This window comes from Crocodylus porosus, unplaced genomic scaffold (genome assembly GCF_001723895.1).
Source record: "Crocodylus porosus isolate Cpor-Errol unplaced genomic scaffold, CroPor_comp1, whole genome shotgun sequence".
NCBI lineage: Eukaryota > Metazoa > Chordata > Crocodylia > Crocodylidae > Crocodylus > Crocodylus porosus.
This window is the reverse complement of record NW_017728949.1, coordinates 7,112,464-7,137,847: the sequence shown is the minus strand read 5'-3', so window position 1 is coordinate 7,137,847 and position 25,384 is coordinate 7,112,464. Positions and strand designations below refer to the sequence as shown.

At 41.6% G+C, this 25,384-nt stretch overlaps 1 protein-coding gene across 1 annotated transcript in view; it reads right to left on the bottom strand.

The window, feature by feature from the left end:
* CCNYL1 (cyclin Y like 1) overlaps positions 1-25,384 on the bottom strand; it is a 56,303-nt gene that overhangs the window by 23,668 nt on the left and 7,251 nt on the right. The window contains exons 3-5 of the mRNA XM_019553511.1: positions 10,912-10,986; positions 6,134-6,168; positions 1,839-1,939 (exon numbers count right to left, since the gene is read on the bottom strand). Coding sequence (XP_019409056.1) covers positions 1,839-1,939; positions 6,134-6,168; positions 10,912-10,986 — 211 coding nt within the window. The remainder of the gene's footprint in view (positions 1-1,838; positions 1,940-6,133; positions 6,169-10,911; positions 10,987-25,384) is intronic.

Below are 25,384 nucleotides of genomic sequence, written 5' to 3'. Positions count from 1 at the left end.
CATTCATATCTATATAAACAAGAGACTGAACCAGGGGAAGCTGCTAGCAAAATATCTTTGCCTCTGATAGCAGAGAAGAGTATCTGGTAGGGTTTGTGCCCTGGGAAGCTACAGGCTCTGGCAGTAGACAAGTTGAAGCATAGTCAAGGGTCCCAGCAGCTACATGAGAAAGTGTCCCCAAACCAACAGTTATGGTTTTGACCTGCTCTTCCCCCCCCCCACCAAGTGATGCTGAATGCCATCTTGAGTGAAAATATCAAAACCCCTAATCTGATGGTACTCCCATACCATCATCCCCAGCTCCTTCCCCTGCTCCAAAGCCAGAGCCTAGCGTTAGGAAAATATGACCTTAGAGTCAAGCAATACTTGCTGAGATTTAGCTCAAGATACAGTGTTTCAACATCTGTAAGAAATATTATAATAGGTATAACTGCACAGTAAAGCATCTGTTCTCTCTTAAAGGCTTTTAAAAGTGAATTTAAATGACAAAGAATCACTGATTTAATAGCCCTGGAGAGATTAAAGCCTATGTTTAGCCAGAGAAAAAGTATAGGAGGGATCGCTCCAGTATATCCTGAGTCATGAGCCCAGCAAGAAACAATATTCAAGTTCAGTCTCTTGTCCTTTCAGTCCTTGTCATATTTGGCACTGTTGCCAACTAAATGGTCTGAAGTGGACACCTACATACCAGGAATTAAACTAATTTCACAGAGGTAATGAACCAGCCTTTACATAATCACTACTAGCACTGGCCAAGAGGAACAGGGAAAATTGTGACCGTTACATTCAGTCAACATGTCAAAGAAAAATTTTCCAGCTCTTTATTATTCAGGGTCATAGCTGAAAGGCTAGCTATAAGAAAAGATTATTTTACAATTCTAAACCATGCAGTGTCCTACTAGTTCAAGTTTAGAGATTTAAAATACTTATCAAGTCCTAAAGAGTTAGGATTGCCCAGTGCACGACCTAAATCATTGCCAGAAGAATATTCCACGTGGCAGAGACTGGACGAGAGGGGATGGGTTAGCGCAAAACTCTTTACCAACATGTCCACTCTGGCAAAGCAGATAAGCAGCAGGCACATGCATCACCATCAACCTTAGATTCAATAAGCCAAATCCAAAGTTTAATACACTTCCAAATTTTACTCAATCTTTCTGGTGACAAATGTACTGCTTTCATGAAAAATACAGGAAAGCCTCTTCACAGAAATCTCAGTTAATGACTGTTCCATTAGGGAAGTGGCTGTCTCTCCACCATTGGCAGCAAGTGGACCAAAAAGCCATCTCAGATGGGGAACAACAAAGACCGAGTTGTTGAAAACATATGCATCTAAAAATAGCAAACATACTTTGAAATATAGCGGAAAGGCTATAGAACCAAAAAGGGAACCCCACTATAGTTTGCTACCATTAGAGGGCAGAACAACATCACAGCTAAAGTAAGAATATTTTTACACCACCATTTCAACGGATTTTGCTTCTGCTTTTATTTTCAACAATTAAACAACCCTTTTTTATTCAGAGGCTGACAGCCCAGTTCCACACAAAAAATCATCAGGTGCACTGACCATGGCTGTACCAAAATATGTAAAAGTCAACGGCCTTGATCTGCAGTACTGGCTGACAAAAGAAAGCTTTCCCATCATACTTCTATAAATCTAACCTATCCCCCAGACTCTGCAGCTTTTTTCCAAGAGCAAACTGCCAAGGATGAGCAGCACTGGACTCGTACCAGAGTCAAATACCTCAAATGAAATATACTTGCACAATTTACTACTCCCAAAGAAAAAGCTTGCAATGCTGCTCTGTCCCTTCTGTGATTAGAATGGTACTCACCATTTTATTGTGCTTCTAAGATTAGGCTGGCTGACTGTGCTGTCATCTATAAATATTGTTGAGCATGAGCTATACTTTTTTGTAAGCTGCCCCGGAGAAACCTTAAAAAAAAAAAAAGAAAAAAAAAGAAAAAATTAACACAGGTAAGAGAAGGGCTTTTACCAGTTTGGATTTTAGGTTTACAACTCCATTTGCTCATCCAAAATGTTAATGTATAAAACTGGAGGTATTTGTAAATGAAGGCTCTTGGCATCTAAGCTACCTGTTCAGTCAAGTTACTCAAAACACTACCCCATCTGAAAGGACTGTATGTATGTGTGTATGTATGAACACAACCAAGATCGTGAAATTTTAGTTTTAGACATGAATCAATGAACTTGAGTTTAGCTATTCATTTTTTTTAGCCACAGCACATACCACAGAAATCTATACCACCCCCGACATTTCCACTCTACTTCCCCCCCAGTGCACACCTACCACTATGCCCCAAAATCGTGATATTTGGTGAAGTGCACCCCCCGCTCCCTGGCCCCAATCCTTAAGTATGTTCTTACATTTCCTTACCCCAACTGTTTTTTGGCTCCTACTCCTGCATATATTTTTCACCCTTTCTTTTACATGACATCCTAAACTGGGCACATTTGGGGAACTGAATACCACATCACTTAAAAATTCAGTTTTACATAAAACCTCTGCTATAATTAATCACTTTACTCAATGTCCCACAATTTGAATTACTGTGCAAACTGCCTGGAAAACTTAACATTGTCTAGAGCTATAGCTGAAGGCTAAGGAGGAAACCTTAGAAGGAATTTTTAAAAAGTCAGGCACAATGAAGGTTTCAACTAATAAATACCATACTTAACTGAATCTAAGACAACTCTGAATTTAAGACTACCCCTCTCCCCACTAGATTCTGTAAATGAAAACACAACTTTTTTTATACGTGGCAAAATATAACAAATGTGTAATCAGAAAGTTGTCTTAAATTCTCTGCATCCCTGGCCCCTCTGCCTGTCCCCCCACCAACACTTGCCCCACCCCAAGTGCCTGCCCCCTACCCCCGTCACTTGCCCCACCCCCAGCACCAGTCTGGAGTACAGAGCATATGATGGTTTTAGTCCCAAGCAAGCCAGGGAGCTGCATTTGTTGCAGCTCTGGCCTCAGGCTTGAATCAGAACCAGAGGCACAGCAGTTCCCCTGCTTCTGCACATCTCCCCTGCACCTCCCCAGCTGTGCATCCCCTGGGCCATACCCCCTCTGCTGCATAAGCCACTTCAGCCCCAGCTTGGGACAGGTAGTGGCTCCACCTCTGGAGCTCAGGCTGAGTCTCAAGTTGCAGTAGCTGCCTCCCCTAGGCCAGTACTTGAACCTAAGATTGAAGGTCCCCCCCCCCCCACACTTGCTGCCCTCATGTTGAACTGAGAAAAAAAACCTCTTCATTTTGGATTTGAGTAAATATGGTATATGGAAGTTGGATTCTTCCCTCCAGTGCACTAACATATTTTAGTACCTAGGATCCTTTTTTTTAATAAGGATTTTCCTGAATTTTAATACTAAAAGTACAGTATTTTCCTTTTTTTTGGGAGAATGCCTCAAAAACTGTACCAAACTTCAAAAAAGACGTGGAGAATCTTGAAAGGGTCCAGCGAAGGGCCACAAGAATGATTAAGGGCCTGGAGGACAAACCTTATGAGGAACAACTAAGGCAGGGGTGTCCAACCTTTTTGAATGTGGGGCCGGATCACAAACTTTTTATCACTCAGTGGGCTCGCGAGCCATATTCAAAGACCTCACAGGAAGTGGTATCACATCAGGAAGTGATGTCACGTGACCTTTGACACCAACGAAGCTGCAGGGGTTGACATGGTGCTGGCTGACATGATACTGCAGGAGCCGCTTAGCTACAACCAGGTTGACCTGGCGCTAAAGAAGCTGCAGGGCCAGGCCGGGGTTGACCTGGAGCCCACCCGGCCTGCTGGTGCCATGCCTGGGTTGACATGGTGCTGCAGAACCTGCCTGGGCAGAACCGGGTCGGCACCGGCCAGGAAAAGCAGGATGCAACTGAAGCTGGCTTCCCATGTGCTGCTGGGGATGGGAGGAGGCCGACCAGGTCTGCACCAGCCAGCAGACACGGCAGTGGAGCTGTGTGCCGCTCAGGACTGACCGATGCAGGCTTGTCCCGTCCCGAGCGGCACACGGGCAGGGCACCAGCCATGCTGCAGCTCCCCCGGCTGCACACCGGGGACAAGTGGAGGAGCCAGAGGAGAAATTGCAGGTGCTGTCCCCAGCTTGTCCAGTCAGGCACAGATGGGGCAGCCCCATGCCACACAGCCCTCGAGGCAGCGGCGGCGGGAGCTGGCTCACATGATGAGTCTGGCCCCGCGGGGGTAAGCAGCTCCCCATCTCTCGCTGCCAGCTGGGGCCCGTGGGCTGCCCCTGCCTGCCTCGCCATGCCTCACTGCTGCCGCTGCCATGGAGCGCAGAGCAGGCGCCAGGACTCCTCTCCAGTCCCGAGTAAGGGACCTCAGGCCAGATAAAATGGCTTGGCAGGCTGCATGGTGGCCCACAGGCCATATGTCAGACAAGCTTGGACTAAGGGATCTGGGACTGTCAGCCTGGGGAGGAGAAGACTGAGTCGAGACTTGATGGCCATCTGTAAGTATGTAAGGAGTGAATATTGGGAGCTAAGAGAAAAACTGTTCATTAGGGCGCCGCAGGGGAAGACAAGGAGCAGGGACCATAAACTGTTAGAGGATGGTTTCAGGTTGGACGCAAGGAAGAACTTCTTTACAGTAAGGGTGACCAGAATCTGGAACAGACTTTGCAAGGAGGTGGTGCAGTCCCTAACCTTGGAAGTCTTCAAGAGGACTGGACAGACACCTTGCTGGGATCACTTGATTTCAGCAGTATTCCTGTCCACAGCAACAGGGTTGAACTACTCTATGATCTTTCAAGGTCCCTTCCAGCCTTTAATTTCTTTGTTTCTATAATAAAATCAAGACTCATTTGTTTTTGGTAACATCTAGTCAATGCCATATCTCCAGACTTAAGACAGCTCTCTTGGCAAAAGCTCCAATAGCCTTCAGACTTCTCAGCTGATGCTCAGGCAGAGATCGAATTCCAGTTCTTTAGTCCTCCAGTAAAAACAAGCGAGTTGGTCCTTAACCAGGTCTTAGCAGAGAGAATTGACTTTAATTTCAGAACAAATATATCTGAAGATACCCTAGGCAAAATGCACACTGTTACATTAACAATGATGTTTCATTTTTAACAGCATGTTTAGACTTGTTGGGCACCAAGTAGTTTTACAAACCCCAGTTTTAAAAAACAAACAGTGGGAGTTACTAGGAGACATCCCCTTGGCCCATTTATCATGACATTAATTCTCTCATGCTGCTGGTGTTGCCAGATGTAAAATGATATGCACTGTTAATTATATTTTTACAGTCACCATGATTCTTGTATAATGTACAATGACTGCAAGAGCCAAAATGTACAATAATTCAGGAAGACTCAAAGACCTTTGAAAATAAATATTTTCATAGTTGATCAATTTTCCATCTTAGAACACCTTAAAATGCTTGTGACATCCCTTGCATGTACAGACTCACTTGGAGGTGTGTTACATGTTAACATGCTTCTGAAGGTAAGCATGGAGCTGCAGGACAGCAATTCTAAAGTGGAATTTGACAGAGATCTTAAAATGTTCAAAGATAACGAACAATGATTGAAATAAAAAGATTTGCATTTACAGTAATGCAATCATACATTCAAGATGAAAAAATTCTCAGTTTGCATATTTGTATGTTTTTACAATACAGAATAATTTCTGCTAGTTGACCACCTCAGCTCAAATTTTACTTCCTTTTAACAAAAAAAATTGCATTTAAGAAAGGCACTTCACTGAAGACTAGTGGTATTAAAAAAATGCCTTCATATAGCAACACTAAACAGGAAGAATTTACTGACTCAAGTTTTAAATCTAAAGACCAAAATTTTTTAAAATTTACCTGATTTTATTTCTTATTTTGAGTCATTAAGTCACACGTCTCAATCTTCCCCCCCTGCAACTGGTTATTATAATTACCACACTAGGTAAGTGCAAAAAAAGTGTCAATGTTGTGCTTGTGACATTGTTCTGTTCTATCATACCTGCAGGCATAGATCTTTCACATACCAATATGTGAGAGAGGGGGGTAAAATTTTAAAGACCTCTTTCTAGACCTGAATTGCTTAAGGAACAATGAAAAAAGAACAAAGAGCATTTATATTTAATAGTCTGTCTTACTTACATGGTTGATATGGTTACTCTTCCTCTTCTCACGCACTAAAAAGGGAAGAGAGGGAAAGGGACAAAAAAATTCAGATGGAAGGACAAGAAAAATATTAGCTTTATAAAACATAAATGGGAATTTGCAGCTCAGATTCACCTGTAACTGGTAAAGTGTAAATTCAGTTTACAGTAACTCAAAATTGAATTATTCAATTGTTCTCAGTCTTATAATGGGCTGTAGCACCAAAAATGTTTAGAGCATAATTAAAAACTATTTACAGCCAGAAATTTGTAATACAAGCTTTACACTTGAGACATTATTCATCTTACATGTAAAATAAAGACACCCTAGGGTCTGAAGTTGGGTCTTATAACACCTAGTAGTTGGTCTCCATATTTAGATGGAAATACTTGTCAACAAATACTTATGACACTACCACACTATGGAGGAAAAAGTCACCTAAGTTTTAGGTAGACAGAGTAAAGAGTTGGCTCATTCCTCAATAACTTATTGACCTAACTAAAAAAGCAGTCACTTTACAAATGAGTACCTAGATTCTACAATGGTTTTATATCAAGTAGAGGGGAGAATGAAGCTAGACAATTTGACATTCAGGTAAGAGTTTTCCATTAATGTATCTCCTTAATAGCTTGTGTCTTCTCTGAAGGTAAAGAAAAGCTTAGATCTAGACTAAGGAGGGGAAGCGGGGTGGGCTTTCCAAGTTCTGTCAATTAGCACTTTATCTACTGCTCCCTCCATTAACTTTCCAATGATTAATTTCTTTATACTTTAACCATAAAAAATAACTGAAGCACGAAGCTTGAACAACAAACCCACTTACTGCCACAATAGCATGCATCCAAGCTTGTCCAAACCACAGCATTTCATTTCTACTTGTGCCAGATCTGTATTTTATATCCAGGTTAAAAAGTCTGTGGCTTGTAACTCTTCCAAGATACCCTACCTACTTAGCTTATTGCAAGCACACTGGCAAGAAATTCCACTGTTCACAGCAGTTTCATCAGCTCAAATCCTAATTAGGGTTGTTGTTTTTTTTTTTTTAAACTTTACTTGCATAGCTTCGATTTAAAATAACAGAAGTCATAACAATATATTATATTCTCAGTGTTTTGCACACCAGGACAATGCCTTGCCATATTTAAATTCACTTCACATGTACAGTCTGGTATCAGGTCAAAGAGCCATGTGATTTTGTCACGATACAGATGTTTAAAAAGGTGAAGTGCTTTGTTCTACTGAAGATTCAGGGCAGGGGACAACCATCTAGGCAAAGGAGCAAAATTCTGTTCCATCCATGAGCATGATGGCTGGAACCACTGCAGTTTTACCATACTATACTGGATCAGTCTTAAAAACAGTAAGAAATTAAAAGCCAGCTATTGTGTCGTAGCAGTAAACAGAATTATGATAGCCAAACAAAGAAGTATTGAAGGTATTCACATAAACAGGCCGTGTCCAGATGAGCACAGCTGTGCGCTATGTAGTGCCACAGGTGTGTCTACAGCACCACATACCACACATTCAGCTGTTCTCTGCACTGCAAGGGCAGGGGATACTCAGGGGTCAAAAAACCTGTGCAAAAAATAAAAAGTAGCGCAGTGCATGCAGAGGCAGCGCACACCACTCAAAACTAGCCTGGCTGAGCGGAATCATGCTCTGGCTGCTAGCAAGGCTCCGAGCAGCAAGATCACTGCTGCTGCAGCCTCAGGAGGCCCCCACAACCCCAAGTAAGGCTACTGGGACCAACTCAGTGCTGGCCCCAGCCTCCCCTACCCCATCCAGGGTAACCTGCTGTGCGCCAGAGGGTGCAGGTATTCCCCAGGGACAATTGGCTGTGGCACAAGGCGTGCCACTGCTATTTTGTCCCAGGGAAACAAATGTCCACACTCGTGTGGATGCGGCCACACAGTTCTAGAGAAAATAAATTGCTTTATAATCCAGTCCAGCCACTCTGCTTTTATAATAAAGATACCGTGTTTCCAAACTTTCAACTTCTGACTTGGAATTGGTAGCTTTCAAAAGACAGGACTACATCATCTTACATCTACCAAGTTACTAGCACTTTAAAATTTGTGTCAAAATGACAGTCCTACCAAATAAAAGTGTATGGTCTTGATGATAGCATCAACATACTAGTTACTGATTTTACCACCTCCACACAAGGTTTAAGAGTAAAGCAGATCCAGTAAAATCTAGACTGGATCTGCCCTTTCTCCTCATGGAGAAGTCCCATAAAATCTGTTTTAGTGAACAGTTTAATAATGAACCATATTTAAGTTACACTGTTCCCAGCAAGACTATCATCTAGTTCAACAGTTTTAACTTAACTGCACACTGACAATCATACTACTCATGTTCACACTGCATCAAGTTTCAAAATAAAAATTAAAAGAAAGACCTGTTATGGGTCTGAAATTTGCAACTCTAGACTTCATCTACAGCCTTCAATAGATGTCTAATTCCTCTAGGCCTCCCTTTGTATTCTCTTCCACAAATATGACCAACACCTGCCTCTGCTGCCTGGATATTTATTTCCCAAACATCAAAGTTGACCTGACCAAATTTTACTACTATTGATAGGATTCTGAACTGTGGCACTGAAACTAACAGACCTATCAATTTAACTGTTCTTCAGGGAGGCTATACCGGCAGCAAAAATATTAAAGCTGTCTGTCAATGAAAATGGCATTAGTTTTCCCTTTATAACATTATGTTTATTACTACAAAAAATACAGACACTTTAGACAAAAAAAGTTGAAAACACCTAGTTTTTAAACTTATTATTATTCCAGACATTTACAGAGGAACGATAAAAATATTTCTCTGCTTTTTTAGGTGAATTTGCATATTCAGTTAGGGGTGTGCCAATAAAGATTTTCTTGGCCAATACCAATGGCTGATTATTAACCAGCCATATTGGTCAATGCCGATTCAACGGCTGATTTACTGGAATGCAGCCTGGCAGCTTCAAGAGCAGCACCCTGCCAGTAAGTCTGTGGGAGGAAAGGAGCGTGGTGGGGTAGGGGGACAGATTGAGGCTCCCATGGTGAAGGAGGGAGTGGGGCAAGGGCAGGGGCTACCCAGTCAGGGGGGGAATGAGACCCCAGCACCAGAAGCAAGATGGAGCTGCAGGTGGCTCATCTGGGGAACAAGGGAGGCTAGGGGGCAGATGCATGCACCCCACAAGGAGAGGCATGTGCCTCATCAGATATGTGCACGGGGCAAGCGTGGACTGCCTGCTGCATGCCCAGGGCCAAGGGCTGCACCAGCTTATTCCCAGTGGGGCGGGGAGGGGCAGGGCTCCAAATGGGTGGGGTAGGCAACAGCAGCGTTGGAAGGGGTGGCTATAGCCCACCCTGCATCTACCCCTCCCAGCACTGTTGCTGCCCACCCTGCCCCCACCCACTCAGTCCAGCCCCCCAACTGGGAAGAGGTAGGTGCAGCCCCTGGCCCTGAGCCCACAGCAGGAAGCCCACCCTCATCCCATGCAAAAATCTGGGGAGGGGCACATAACCCTCCCATGCCTCTCTGGGAGGTGTGCACAGTTGCAGGAGCTGCTCCACCCCACTGCGGCTCCATCACACTCCCAGCTCTTGGTGCTGTGTTCATTGCCCTGGCTGGGCAGTGCCTGCCCCTGCTCCACTTCTTCCCTCACCACAGAGGCTTCAATCTGTACCCCCACACCCCTTCCCTCCCCCATGCCCCTTTCCCCCCCTCCCACAGACTTACCAGCTGGAGGCTTCTCTCCAAGCTGCTGGGCTGCATTCCTGGCTGTGTGAATGCTGCAGCTGCACTCATGCATGTGGCATTTATCGGTGACATTATCAGTTATGCCAGCCAAAAAAACCTGATTGCTGATAAGTTTTCCTTTTATTGGTGCCGATCTGGTATGCGGCTGATATATTAATGCACCATTATATAAAATGCTATTGAATATTCAGCTTGGTTCATTATTTAACTATATACTGATCCCAGGCTGGATCTCTCATAGAAAAAGTTTTGTTTACAATTTAATCTACTCCACTGGTAGAGGAACTCAAGTATGTGGTGTGGGTTGCACACTAACTGTATATGAAGAGAGAGAAATTGATGGCTTAGGCCCCCCAAATCATTAGGAACAGCTTCCCACTTAGGAGCAGATTTTTTTTTTTTAAATCTTGTTTATAAAACACCTATGAAAGTAGCTTCATTAAAGATGAAGAACAGTTCAGATTTTACAATCCAAATCTAATCTCCACTAACAGAAAGCTAAATTTGTTACCTCAAACTTAAACTTTGTTACAGGTGAGTTTTAATACAGAAGAATCACAAATAGTCAAGAAGGGGATAAGATTTCCTCAAGATATTACTGTACTTATTTAAGCAGTAAATATGCAACTTATTAATGCCGATTCATTTTACAAGCAGACTGTTTTGAAGTCATGGTTATAAAACCACCATCTCTTTCAGTTGGATTAATGTTACTGTGAAGAGACAACCCTGCTCTTTCAAACTAGTAGAATCCCAAAACTAATACTAAATATCAGGAAATTCTAATGAAATGGCAAGATGATGTTAAGGGTTAAATGACATAAATTGTCATTATGAAATAGTCTGGGTAAAACATTTCTATAAACACCTACAAATTCTTGTGTTAGTAGCCCCTTTTCAAGCAAGCTGAAATACAAAGCAAGTTAAACTTGATGTGCAATTAAAATAGCCAGTTATGTTTTCCAATGTTCTACCATGCTCCTTTCTCCCTTTTCAGAAAGGGGAAAAAAGGTCGTTAACCTTACCATCCGTTTGGGATTTGCTCAGGAAAATTGTGCTTGCTCTGGGATGATCAGATGGATTCGATTCCAAAGCTAAATCTGAAATAGAAAGTACAAAAATACTACTTGAAACTGATAAAGAAAAAATATACCATGAAGGAAAAGATGCAGCTGATTATAGTTGAGGCAAAGACAGACGAGTTCATTTTGTTGTTTGTTTGGGGGTTTGCTTGTTTGTTTTTGGGGGGCAGGGGAGGAAGGGAAGGAGTTGGTGAGAGGAAGTGGAAAAAGCTGAAGGTACCTAATGATACCAGACTTCTTTGGCTGGCACACAACCTGTTAGACTCAAGGCATCCCTCGAAAAACGCCAGCTTAGTTTTTACTCTTTTTTTTTTTTTTTAAACTACAGAAAAATAAAGCAATTCTTCTGCTGCAAGAAACTCAGACCACAACAGGTCAGAATGTTTTTACCACTATGGAGTCCTATTTGAAAACCCTGGTACATCTTCTAAATCATGCTTGCACACTTAACAGTACTAAAAACTGAATGGCACTCCAAAACACCCCTGAAAGGATCATGGGACACCCTGGTTGAGAATCACTGATCTATACCTAGTCAACCTGCTTTCTAGATCACTACATGGCCCACCATACTACACAATCTCTCAAGACGAGAGTTTATATCCATTTAAAACTATTCTGTTCTAGTTTGCTACAACAATGCTCAAGTTGCAGTATAAAAATGTTGACTTCTTATGAGTAGCACTAGTTACTACAGAAGGACCACAAAAGTGTTCACAATTCCAGAATCAGTGTAGATAAAATAAACAAATTAATTATTTAAAAAAAAAAACCCATTAAAAAAAGACTGGCAATGAAAGTAGCTTCTGTAAAGAACATCATCTTTTTTTTTTTTTTATATTCCAAAATTTGTCTGCACTAAAAGAAAGCTGAATTTGTCACCTAAAACTCAGAATTTGTTATAGATTAATTTTAATAGGAAACAGTCACAAATATTTTAAAAAGGGATAAAACCATTTTTCAAGATATTACTGCGATTACTTAAGCAGTAAATATGCAACTTATTAATTTTATAAAATTAGTACAATCATCATCTTAATACAAGACATGTCAGTCATGAGCTCAAATCCTGAGGAAAGCTACAGAATGAATGAAGTCAGCCTTAAAAATTGGCTCCAGGACCAAAAAAGAATCTAAAGAAGTGAAGTGCAAGCCATGAAACGGAACCAGATCTGGAAACATGTTAAGCAACTAACATGTTTTTTAGTGGCTGCACCACTTCTGGGTTCGTAGGGAAACCAAGCTCTGAGAAATCTAATGGGGTTCTGGACTGAGGATTGGCACCAGGTGCATCAAAAAGTACCTGCTGAAAATAACACGCACAGATTAAAACACATTGCTTTGGTGTGATGGGGTACTGACACAGCAGTCTGGTAAGTGTTCAGAGGGGAAAATTTTTGCTGGGGTGGTAACAGATCTGCATTCAATCATGGACACTTAGACTGCTCTCTTGCATTCTTATTTTTAACAGAATTCTAAACCTCCCTCCTGCCCCCCTCAAAAAATTCCTACACTGAATATTTATCAGTATACTATTGACAAGTAAATGTCAGGAGTTAAAGTTACTCTGATCTCTTGACGCAGTAAATCAAAGCTGACATAAAGTAGCTACAACTCACTCCAAGTTCACAGCAGTCACCATAAAATTTGCTAGCACTGAAAGAGTCATAACCATCACACAGCTATTTCGATCTGGCATCAGGTTTAGAAGAGGAACAGCTGGTCTGAGGGAATCACATTGCAGACATACCAACCCATGCTCCACAGTCTGAGTGAATTAAATCATTTTCTACTACACTCTCTTGCTCAAACTGGAAAGAACAATTTCTTGTCTATGTATGTCATTCTGATGAACCCTATTCCTGGATTTATTCTATATGCCACATTTGCTTCATGAACTATGTAAAACCGAACTAGAAGTCTATATAATCAAAGGTTTCAAGGCAACGTGTTGATGTAGTATCACACCCTCAGATTACAAATACCAACTCTATCACTAGCAGCCAAGATAATGCATATTATACAGTACTGTGACAGGTTCTCATATGTCCCCTCCCTTCAATCAACCCCCCTACTTTTTGCCACAGTATACACATTTCTCATAAATCAGTAAGTCAAGCATGCATGTTCCTCTTACACATTTCATTCCAAATTCTCAATGGTACACAACACTGATTTTCATCCTGGACACTGGCCAGCTATATGGTATTTTAAATAAGTAAATATATAAATATCAGTAGTCTCTCGGTACAACAGCATTGTTTTGACAGCAGTCCAGGAGTATATATAAGTTCAAGTCTCATAAATTTTGAGCCCCTGCTATATAAATAGGATACACAAGAGCTATTCTGGGGGTGAGTTCAAGAATCATCTTCTCCCCCGATTAGTTTTTAAAAGCAACCCAGTCTATTCATGCAATTAAGTTGTCCCATCTCCCTCTTTTATAGAGTGAACACAGCAGCACTCACGTATGGGGTCAAACTAACAGCTGTATAATGAAGTACCACATTATCCACAGAAGAGGTACAATCAGCATTTGAAGCTAAGGCGGCATTTACTTTTCACACTTATCTTTCTTGTTTCTATACTTAAAATTTCTCAGAATGTCAGTTTTATTACTTTACATTTATATTTTGATTGGTTTCTGATATTAACTCCCACCCATTAGAAAACAGGTTAAGATCAATACCTTTCACATGCGATTGTCAGGTGGCCTAAAACAGCAAGTAATGTTACTGGCAGTTACTACCAATCTAGGCCTGGAAAAGCAGCAACCCATGAGTAGAAGCACTCTGCATCACTATTAGTTACCAGATATTCATCATTAGACTGCATGCCATAAAAACTGATGGTCATAAGCAGGGATCTTGGTTTTCTCTGCTAAAAAACAAAAAGTCACAAATTCTCTGATAAAACCCACAAAATCCAGTATTAAAATTAAAAGCCCCCTAAAGCCCCCCACCCCCAGCCCTGTTGGTACCCCTCACTTGCCCCCAATGCCCCCTGCAGCTGCCTCTCACTCACCCCCAAAGCCATCCCAACCCTGCTGGTGCCCCTCATTGGCCTCACAACAGCCCCTCGCCCTACCTGTGTCTCTTGCCCCCACCCACAGCCCCTGCCCCGGGGGCCCTGCTGGAGGAGGCCCACAGCTGTCAGGGAATGGGGCCAGGGATGCAAGTCTGCAGCTCCTTGTCCCTAACAGCAGGCAGCTGCAGCAGAAATAGCATGGAGCCGGCTCCCCCACTGCTCTGCTTGCTCAGGTGGGGGTGGGGCCAGCTCCCCTCCTCCCCAGCCCTGCTAGTGTCCCCCAGCCATGGCCCACAACCCTGCCAGAGGGGCACCCAGCACCTGCAAGCCCCACTTACCTCAGGCTCCAGGAGCGAAGAGTGAAGCTGAGCAGAGCAGAGCTGTGGCTGACTGAGAGCCTCAGACCCCGTCCTTCCCCCTCCCCATTCCCTTCCAGGCAAACCAGCCAGCAGAGCTGTTTGCAAAAGCAGGGAATCCATGCATTTCTCTGCTAAAAGGAGAAATCTGCATTTTCTCTGATAAAAAGGGTAAATCTGTGGTTTTCTCTGTTTTCCCATGTGAAAGGAAAACCAGGATCCTTGGTCATAAGCTAACTGTAACAGAATGCCTTTGGTACTTATGCCACAATGGGCATTCTATGAGAAGCAAATTTTTGGTTTGCCCATAGCTGTACAGTAGCTCAGTGAAAAAATTGGATGAAAGGAGCAAAGAACAATGTTTTTTTCTTTCCTTTAAGTTACATCAAGTGACATAATATTTCCCTATGAATACAAAACATGAATTTTCATTTCTACCTAAGAGAACTTTTACAGTCTCTGCTTTCTCCTATGCCTGATGAAGGGTGTGTGTACCCAAAAGCTTGCAAATAAATAAAACAATTTGTTTGCAAATATCTAGTTGATCTAATACAAGATATCACCTCTTCCATGAGCTTTGATTCCCTAGTATTTCTTTTACTTTTCAGACATCTTTATTAATTTTCTTGGAAAAAACTGCTTTATGTTTAATTGATGAAGATAATAAATTTGTTTCTCTGATTATTCTGACCTGCTTCATTCTCACAGCTCACCTCAAGGAAGAAAGACGGGGAGAAGGTCAATCTAATGCTAAAAATGCTGCAAGTCATATGCTTAAACATCTTACTTCTAACTACAAGCAGAACAAAGCACCAAGAGACATTATGTTGTTCTCACCTGGGACAAGATCCATGCAACAAACACCTAATTAAAGTTGTAAATGTACCTAGCTTTCTTATCTCAACAATAGTCAAGGTGGCAGCAAGACTACCATAGTTGCATTCCTCCAAAAAATTGCAAATTCTCTGATCAAACTCCCAAAATCCATCCTTAAAATTAAAGCACCCCCCAGCCCTGCTGGTGCCCCTCACTCTCCCCACACACAGGCACAGATGCACACACGCATACACAGACACACACACACAAGTAGGTGTGTGTGTGGGGAAGGGGCAGGGCAGGTGAAAAGGAAGGGGATGGGGGATCTAGACTGAGAAGCAGGGGGGGACAGGGAAGGGAGGGAGTGCATCTCTGTGCTTGGTCCCAGGAGCAGGGCGGGGGGGTCGAGGGCAGTGGTGCCCTTCCACGGGCCACACACACTTGCCTGGCCAGGGGAGAGGGGAGACTCACATACTGTGGCCACCCCTGCACAACTGCTGCCATGCTCCACGCTGCTTGCACACAGCCGGTTGTGGGCAAGTGGCACGGTGGCAGCCACCACTGCCACTGCCACACCCTGCACTGCTTTCCCACAGCCGGCCACAAGCAAGCGATAAAAAACCCAGATCCCTGATGATTAGGGGCCCATCCAAATTGTGACTGTGTGGATTTCACAGAAACTGTGAAATTGGGCAACCTCTGTTGTGGGGGGTGGGGGAAGAGGGACTTACTAAAAAAAATAAGATGCTGGCTCCCCAGCAGTCCTTCCAGCCACACAGCCCACCCTAGGGAAGGGTGGAGGGAGGCTGCTGACAAGAAGGCAAGATGGCTGCTGCCCCTCACCAGTGATTGGCTGAGAGGGCTGCCTGTCATCCGGCCCTGTCCCCCTCCAATCAGTGGCAAAGGGCATGGCTGCACAACAGTCGGCTCTGCTAGTCCGTGGTGTGTGGTGGGTAAGACAGCTATCCCAAAAGAACTGTAGAAGAACAGGGACAGAAAGGGCAGAAACAAGAACAGAAGAGGAAAATAACAGCCAAAGCCATAGAAAGGGCTGAAAAAACAAGGTAAAATAGTAAAAAAAACAAGGTAAAAAAGTATCAAGAAATCTGAATGTCCACCACAGGATGACTTCCCAGAAGTGAAAGCCAGCAGAAGTCAAATGCCTCACCAGATTCACAACTGTGAAATTAAATCTTGGTAGTATACATCCCTATACAGAACTACAATGCCCAAAATTTGCAACGGGGGAGGAGGCAAGGCAGGGGAAGATTGGGTGTGTGTACATGCACATCTGCAAATTTCGGGACTTTAATGAAGTTAATAATTCAAGCAGCACCAAAGCCGTCAAGTTATCCGGACCAACCAGGTCAGGTAGAGTGACAGGGAACTGACGTTCACTCTTGCTTCTCTATTTCACAATATCCATTTATAAATTGTTTTAGCTGAAGGACAAGCTAAAAGCAAACCTCTGTAACCACCAGTGCCGCTGTTCCCTGCACTGATGCTGGCATGTACCTATCCCATGGGCAGATCATGTTATGGCAGATCGTATTATGGTGCCTGTCCCATGGCAGATCATATTATGTCCTTCCCCTGACATCAACCCAGCACCTAGGCTCCAACTGTATTCATATACACGATTATAAAATAAGTTTTCTAGCCATACAAACTGCTTTTCAACAACTGAATCGTTGGACACCAAACACCTAGCCATAGGTGTTTATACACTCCATTACATTAGCTAACTTTAGAAGAGAATGCAGATGACAGAGCGTCACTCTTACCCAAGTAACACTCCCTCTGACAGTTTTATAGCAAGGGAATTCACAATACTTTAGAGTCCTACAGTAATTTATTTCCCATGATAGCATTATTACCATCCTCTGCTTCACTGGACAATATCTTTTAGAGCACTAACATTTTGATACAGCACATATTTAAACCATTAAGTCATAAAAGCATCTCATTGCTCTAGATTGGATTTCTTCTCTGGCCCAGCAGGCTGACAGTTTGATTAATGACTGTAGTGCCCTTCCTTTATCATCTATCAGAGCAGAAAGGTCCTGGCTATTTAACAGCCCCAATAAAAAAATAAAACAAAAACAGGAATAAGACTAACAGATATGTCAGGATGCTTGGGAGAGTGAAGTTTATTACTCCCAACATGGTTAGGAATTCAGATGAAGTGGTGTTTCATGATCCATTTCCTTCAAGCCACTTTAGTGCATTTCTATTCCAAAATTGTGACCAAAATAGCATTGTGAGGTTCTATTTCCATATCAGCTGTGTGAATTTTACTTTTGATCTTCATGTCTGCAAACTAGCCGCTGGACTGAAAACACAAGAAGTTTCGTTTTCCATGCTACACCCATAATTTCTATGATCCAAGTTATATCCACTGATATGCCCGATGCCACACAGTCTTCAGATTAAACCGTCAATACCTGGCACATTCAGTAGATTTGCACAGAAAGTAAAATCAGTGTCTTGTTGATTCACAGGGGACAGAATTCATTTCATTTTTCCATAGACTGATTCTAATTTAAAAATATCTAGATATATAGATCTAGATATACACACACATCTATCTATCTAGATCTAGCTATGTCTATTAGGGCTGTGCAAAGCTTCGATCACCGATTCAATTTGGAGGAGATTCGGCTTGATTTGGCAGCTGAACCTCATAATCCATATCAAATTGGGAGACTCAGTAAAAGGTCTGAATTGAATCCGAAGCCTCCAAATAGATTTGGAAAAGATCCAGAGTGATTCAGATCAGCCAGGGAAAGGCAGGCACAGCCAGGCAACTGCAGGTTTTCCCACAGCTCCTCCAGCTGTGCCTGCTTCTCCCCGAACGGGGGGAGCCACAGAAGAAGCCCCCCATGTCTGCCTTGCCCCACTCCCGCCCAGCTCAGCCTCCCAGCAAACAAAAAAACAAAAAGCTCCGCACTCACTGGTTGCAGCAGGGACTGTGGTGGGCTCTGTGAAAGTATGCAAAGACAAGGTCTGAGTAAGGAAGTGCTTTTTTTTCCATAGTCGCATCTCCATCATGATTATAAATTACCCTTCCTAATATTAACCGCAGTTGTGTAAGAATAGGATCCTTATACATTTCTAACCATTCATTCCTTCTCCATAGGAAATCAATCCTACCTGCACAGGGCCACATAGCTGGTCATTGTTAAACTGATCATCTTCAAGGACTACAGCTCCATTCCTTGGTAAAGAGCAAGTACTACTTGTATTACATAATGAAGGAACACAGAATCCGGCCACAAAGTTCTTAAAGAGAATTATTTTGCAATTTAGCATGCAATGTCAGCTTCTCTTTCAGGCACCAGTGACAATATATTAAAAACTTTCAAGTGCAGTGACACCCCTTATTCATACATATTTAAAATGGATCAGTGTTTTTATACAAGGAGGGCTGTGGATTACTCAATTCAAAGTGTTAATACTGGGAAGCGAGTCTTCCTTCTTTGTTACAGCTGCCCTTAGGACAGTTTGACTTGGTAAGAAACTAACTAAAGCAATGTCTTTTATCTTTGCTACTTAGACTAAAAAGGTACCAGAAAATGAAGGCTGTGGTCTAATATCTGGCAAATGTTTAATAGATGCTCTTTTGTAAAAAAAAAAAAACAAAAAAAACAAAAAAAACCCCACAAGCATTTCATGGGTTAAAGCTGTATGTGGCCTTATTAACACTGCATTATCAGGATCCCCCTGTGGTAGTCCCACAAGAAGAATCATGCCACTGCTATTTGCACTGCAGCATAACCCACGTGGATTTAATTCATAGCCCCTGCTGAGAATTCTGAGACAGCATATTCTGCAGTATATGTCTATTTAACTGCATGAAATGGCTTCTGGGTCCATGAGTGTGTAAAGAGACCCAGAGGAACAGACTTCCACCTTCAGCTTCCTCTACAGAAAATAAAGTTTATTTTCTACCTATGGGGACTTTTTATCAGCTTTATTTTTCCCTGAGCCTAAGGAAGGGTGTGTGCGCCTGAAAGCTTGCAGAAAAAGGTAACATTTTTGTGATGTCTTAGTTGGTCTAATAAAAGGTATCCTCTCTAAACCAAGAGCTCTAGAGTTTTGCATTTATTTTTGTCTGAGACTAACACAGCTACCAAATGCATCCCAAAATGGCTTCTGACTTTTCAAGGTTTAAGAGAAAGGAAACAGGCTTCCATAATTTTCCTGTTATAATGTTGATCTGCTGTGCAGAGTTGCAGGTATTATTTTATGTGGACAGAGAGGCAGACTGTAAGAGGGACCACAAATTCCCAAATAGGGAGGTAGACCCAATTTAAAAATAAACAAAACTCAAAGCACAGTTTGAGAGGAGTGTGACTGGGTGGAGAAAAATATTCAGATGAAGCAAAGAACTTTCAGAAATTGTTATGCCTGACCCATTTAATGTTAGGGCCCAACAGATTTCATTGATCAGTGTACAGATATTCTGATGCATCTGTCAGCAGCTATTTTTTCTATCTATGCAGATTATAGAAGGTGTTTCCCACATCTCATCACAATTTTGCCTTGCTTACAAGGGATGGGTCAGAAGAGAGAAAGGAAAAAAAAATATTTACTACTATCAAATATACTGGATTAGTAGCCCATCACACATCTCACATTCCATCAAATCTCTGAAAAAGGACAACATGGAATAAAGTTAAGTAAATATGCAGTTTGCATATTAGGCCCTCTGACTAAGCAGGTTTAGTACTATTTATTATTGACTTCATTTTAAATGAGGGAAATGAAAAATTGTTTTTAAAAAGTATATTTTAAATATGAGATTTGGGATTTTATGAGTTACAGGAAGGCTGTTCAAATTACCTTTTAATATTAGTGCAGGCATCAACCAGTACTTTCCCAATCTAGTGGCTCTGGCTATTCTTAATCCAATTTCAGACTTTAATTACTCCATTTTATTCCAGAATAACTGCTCAGAACAATCCTGTTAAAAGTTAAATTTTACAAATGTCCAAATTCAGTTTTTTGGATTTTAGAACAGACAGGAATCTGGTGCAACAACTTTATACCTGATGTGCACACTATTGTAGTAAGCCAGTATTTTATGCCATACATGACAAAAATGAGGATGTTTTGGCTTAAGTAAAGCCAGACTGCCTGGTCAAAGCAGGTTCCATCCTCATATAAACCAGAGAGAGTTGGAAGATGAAATCAAACTCACCAGGCTCTTCAGGAGTCAACCCTGGACCAACCATCTTCTTAAAGGGAAGATATGGACTGCCAGGGTGAGCAGTATCAGGAAGCCACAGGGATTAACACAACTGTTGCTTACTACCTGCAGAGGAAACATGTCCCTAACAGGATCTCAGATTTTGGTAGAGTGATGGAGCCTGCCCCTTTCTCTGAATTCCTAGCCCCTCAAGGAGCCCCACAGGCCCGATGAGATGGCTCTGCAGGCTGGATCCAGCCCATGAGTCATGTGTTTGACATCCCTGGTCAAAACCATCTCAGAAAAGTGTTCATCTGACCTACTCTTATAAACTTCAGGAACAAACTCTTACATACAACTACCAGACAGAATGCCCAAAACATCAAAATACCCTTCAACTTGCCATTATGTATAGCAAGAGGGTGACAGCAGTGTCAATATCCTTTCATTGAAAGGACAGGGATAAACCAGGAGTGGTTCAAGGGCTTTATCTAGAACTTATCAACAAATATTCAAAAGGAAAAAACCCTGTGTCTGTCCCCTAAAATTGAATTAGATAATGTATTCTTCTGATTATAAGTCAATCCCACAGCATACTTAAATGCAAATTCTAATCAAGAGTTTTAAGCAGTCTCTCTCTCTCTCTCTCACCCTGGGATAATGTTTTACTGTTATCTTCTTTACAGATATTGGACTGTGTTTTTATGCAACTTTTTATACCTATTTCAGTACTTTAACTTTCTTTGCTCCTTCTAATTGAACAGAATAACATGGAAAAGTTAACTCAGAACCCTCCAGATGGCTTTATTTGTTGATGGGTCCTAAGCAAGGATGAGAACAAGGATGAAGACTGTACTCCAAGTTTCCAGTAGTGTTCTGCTGCATCCTCCCAATCTTTGTCTTTATTTAAGGAAGCATTGTTAGAGGACTGAAGTTACTTCCCACACCCAGATCTAAGAAATCTCATGTCCCTGCTGATTTTTCCACCTATTAATTGGTCTTCTACACAGCACTTCTCCCAATCAGGTTCTGCTATGCCAGTAATTCTCAACTTTTTTTTTTTTTTTTTTTTTAAAGATTCAAGGCACCCCTCAAGACAATGCCAGCTCTTACTTTTCACTTATTTTTAGCATTTTTCTGTTGCAAAAAAACTGAGAAAGAACACAATAAATTGAATGTTTTTAACACTAGGAATTCCTATTTGAAATTTATGGGTTTCTCTCATGAGCAGGTAACAGGACTAATACTGCATGACACCCTGGAGCAGCTATAGAAGGATCTCAAAACACCTTAGGTTGCCACAACACCCTGGTTGAAATTCACTATATGCTATGTCCTAAAAACTGATTGCTCTTAGCCACATCTTTTGCTGCGTCTAGACATGAAACCTTGCAGTTTGGAGAAGCAAAGCAAACAAGAAGGGTTTCCAGTGACAGAATCAGGAAGGAGGTGGAGGTGAAAGGTTTTAAAATTCCAGTTCTATTTATCTTAAGTGCTTATTCAGATAATTTTTGTTCCTATTTGTATAATGGAGCTTTCCATACCTTCTGCAGTAAGGTCAGTTCCTTACCAAGAAGCACAAAGTTTAAGCCTAACAGATCCATCAGTCTAATTTTTTTTTTAAACCAAGAACATGAAGGTATTATTTACATTGATGCAGGAAACAGAATTCTCAGTTAAGCTGTAAACAGACCACACAATCCTTGAAGGAAGGTAACCTGAAATGCAATTCAAAATTTCACTTATGTCAAACCCATCAGGTTACTATATTGTACATTTTCTCCCCCGCCCTGCATAATGAGACAAAAAATAAATCTCTCTTGACATTTAAATTTCCGTTATAGCCAAGACAAAAGTTCTACAGGTCTGAAGGCTCATGCTGTGATGGATGAAGAGGCTTTTTGTCCATATGAACTTCAGTTGGCTTTTCATATCTAGCTAGTACTTATAACATGAACCTCAATCAAAACAACATAACATTTTAAATTCTCTGGATACAGAAATATTTGAAAATTTTAGTGGAGGTAAAGCTGAAAGGGGAAAAAGAAAATAAAGGTTGTTTGGTTACCAGTAGCACAAAAGCACACAAGCAGAAATGGAGTGGTGGACAAACTTACAGTATTTTCATTCCCTATTATCAATTCCCAGTTGACAGTGAAAACTTTACACTTATTCCTGGGAAAATATTTCTATAAAATGGGCACTCAGTACATTGCCTCCAGAAGCGCCTCTGACCAGATAACTGCTGTTCACCACTTGAAAGAAGTCAATAACTGAAGTTTTGTGCAAAGATTATATACCACCTGCAATTCTGGGAAGAATCACAAGAGAAAGAGCTTAAAGATTTTGGTTTTTTGTTTTCAGGAGAGAAAGGGAAGAACAAGATGACAGCCATAAAACCCAGGAGAAAAAGAGAAGGGCACAGAAGGAGCAAAGAAACAGATCATGATTGTTTATGGTGAAGTTTGTCTTCTATTCACAACTTCTTTTACTTAAGCAAGCAAACTCAGAGGTCTACTAGGTTGCATCAAAAAGTTCATATTGGAATTTTGCTTTTTGGGGTTTCTTTGTTTTTATTTAATTTTTTTAAATTGAGCTTGCAAACACTTTAGTTGGATGAAAATTCAACTCCCACGTACTTTAGGTTAGTTAACATGAAAATTAAATATAAAAAATGAACAGAACTTAGACCTTTTGCATCAAAATTTACTGACTGTACATTATAGGCAGGTCAGACTACAGTTTATCAGTATGTTTCTAGATAACAATGGATGCACAGTAGGGATTAAGCACATTAAGAAGAATTAAGTAAAGGACTCCCCTTTTTGGTATGACACTGCTTCTGGACTCCACTGGGAAGCCACCTTCTTCTGTCTGGGCTTTTAACTAGTAATAGGCGTTTCATATATTGTTCCAGTGTTGACAACATGGAAGTAATAGGCTGATCCCTATTAACAAGATTCTCAGCCTGGTTTTGAAAACTTCTGGTACATACACACGCAACTTTCATTTTTCTTTCCCCCTCACCTATTTCCTGCCTCTCCACCACCCCACACCCCCCGACACCATATTACCTATATATGGCTACCACATTTCATTTGGTGCCCCCTGATATCCCATCTGGCTTTCTATGCCCTTCTTGATTATCCAACCCACTCAGTACCTTTTCCAACTGATCTTCAGATTCTTAAAACAAAAGAGCATCAGTTGACTCCAAAGAGCACAGGCACACTAATTCAGCGGATCAGTGCTCTTTTCCTGCTATGTTTGATTATGTGAATCATGAAAAACACTGTTCAGAAGTGCTGAACTCCAAGCCTGAAAAGGGAAAAGATGCTCTCAGAGTGTAACTGAGACAAGTTTCACTGTAGTCCAGTAAAACTAAGCCAGGCCTTCAAGACTAGAGGACAAAAGATCTGACTAAAAAGTCAGCAGGTGACAAGGAGGCCAACAGCCCTATAAAGTTAACCTAGATAGGGCAGTGAGGGTTAGGGTTACATGGGAAACAAGTCTAAAACATATCTATTAACAAACTGTAATCAGGGCAAGAAACCTTAAATAGCATGTAAAGAGCTAAAAGCTGGCAGCCATCTGCTATTACTAAAACTAGGAAGAGCCTTGATGGGCAATTAAAAACAGACGCACAATTTTCTTGGATGCTGCTTGCATACAATCAGGGTGAACACTTGCTGCTCAATTAAGCCATCAGTTGGCAACTACAATGCAATTAACCTTAGCCTGAAACATTTAATATGACCAAGCTTCATGTACTTGGATGGTGCGTAGGAAAGGCAAACTCAAGTTTTCCTTGTTCATAATCTTCTATTAGTTCAATATATCATGTAAAGCAAATATGAGTAAGTCAAGCTTTAGCAAAAATAAATTTGTTTATAAAAGTTTACTTAGTGATGCTATGTCCCACTAATGACTTTCACATTGCTATTTCCTGTTCAATTCTGGACTGGACTGGACACATGTAATAAAAGTAATGTTACTGAGCTCCTGGAGCAAGTGTACCAGGCTGTGCCTTGGAGGATAAGCCTAAGGTGATTTCAGATCAGTCTTGTAAACCCCCATTCTGTGAAAGGTACACAGATTATTTTTGTTCTGGACATATACACTTTCTATTTAAACAGCATTCATCTTGCTGTTCAGGAATACATAGTAATCATTATGAGTACAGTGCATAATGCAAGTTAATAAAATAAAGTGACTTGCTGTGATTTAGTCCTTAATAACAACAGATAAATTAATGGCCAACTACTAGGTTTGTTGAGCAAGCCCATAACCACTGAATACGAACTTCACTTAAAAATTAGAGCTCTGACATCTTCAGCAAAGAAGTGGATCCTAATCGCTTGGATTTATGTACGATAGTACTGTTTTTTCCTCATCATATCTTAGTTTCTCTTTTTATCAACATTAACTAGCTGCAATTGATCCATCAAGATTCCACGTTGGTAAAATGGGAAAAATATTCCTCATTTAAATATACAAGCCTGAGTGAGCACCTCAAATTACTCCTCATAGCAAAAAAGGTTAAAAGAGGTTCACACCTCAGCTGTAGGCTTTCAAATTCCTGTTAGCAATTTTAACATACATTAAAGCTCCACTCAAAATTTCAGTTAAATAAAGGCCAGTGTATTATCTGCTTCGTTTTCCAACCATGCTCCAAAGCACTGCATTCAACTGGGCAGTTAGCACTGGGGGCTATAGGCTTTACAGGCAGGACAGAGAAGGAAGGAAAGGTGGGGGTGTGGCGCTCTATGTCAAGGAGCACTACACATCCTCTGCCAGCAGAATGGGGTTAGACAACAGGCAGGCTGAAGTGCTCTGGGTTAAGATTCAAGGGGACCGTGGGGAGAGCGATTTGACGGTCAGGGTCTACTACAGACCCCCCAACCAAGGGGAGGAGCTGGACCCGGAATTTTCGGGCCAACTTGCAGAGGCATGTAAGGCAAGGGATGTAGTTGTCATGGGTGATTTTAATTACCCGGACATCTGCTGGGAGGAACAGTCAGCCAGG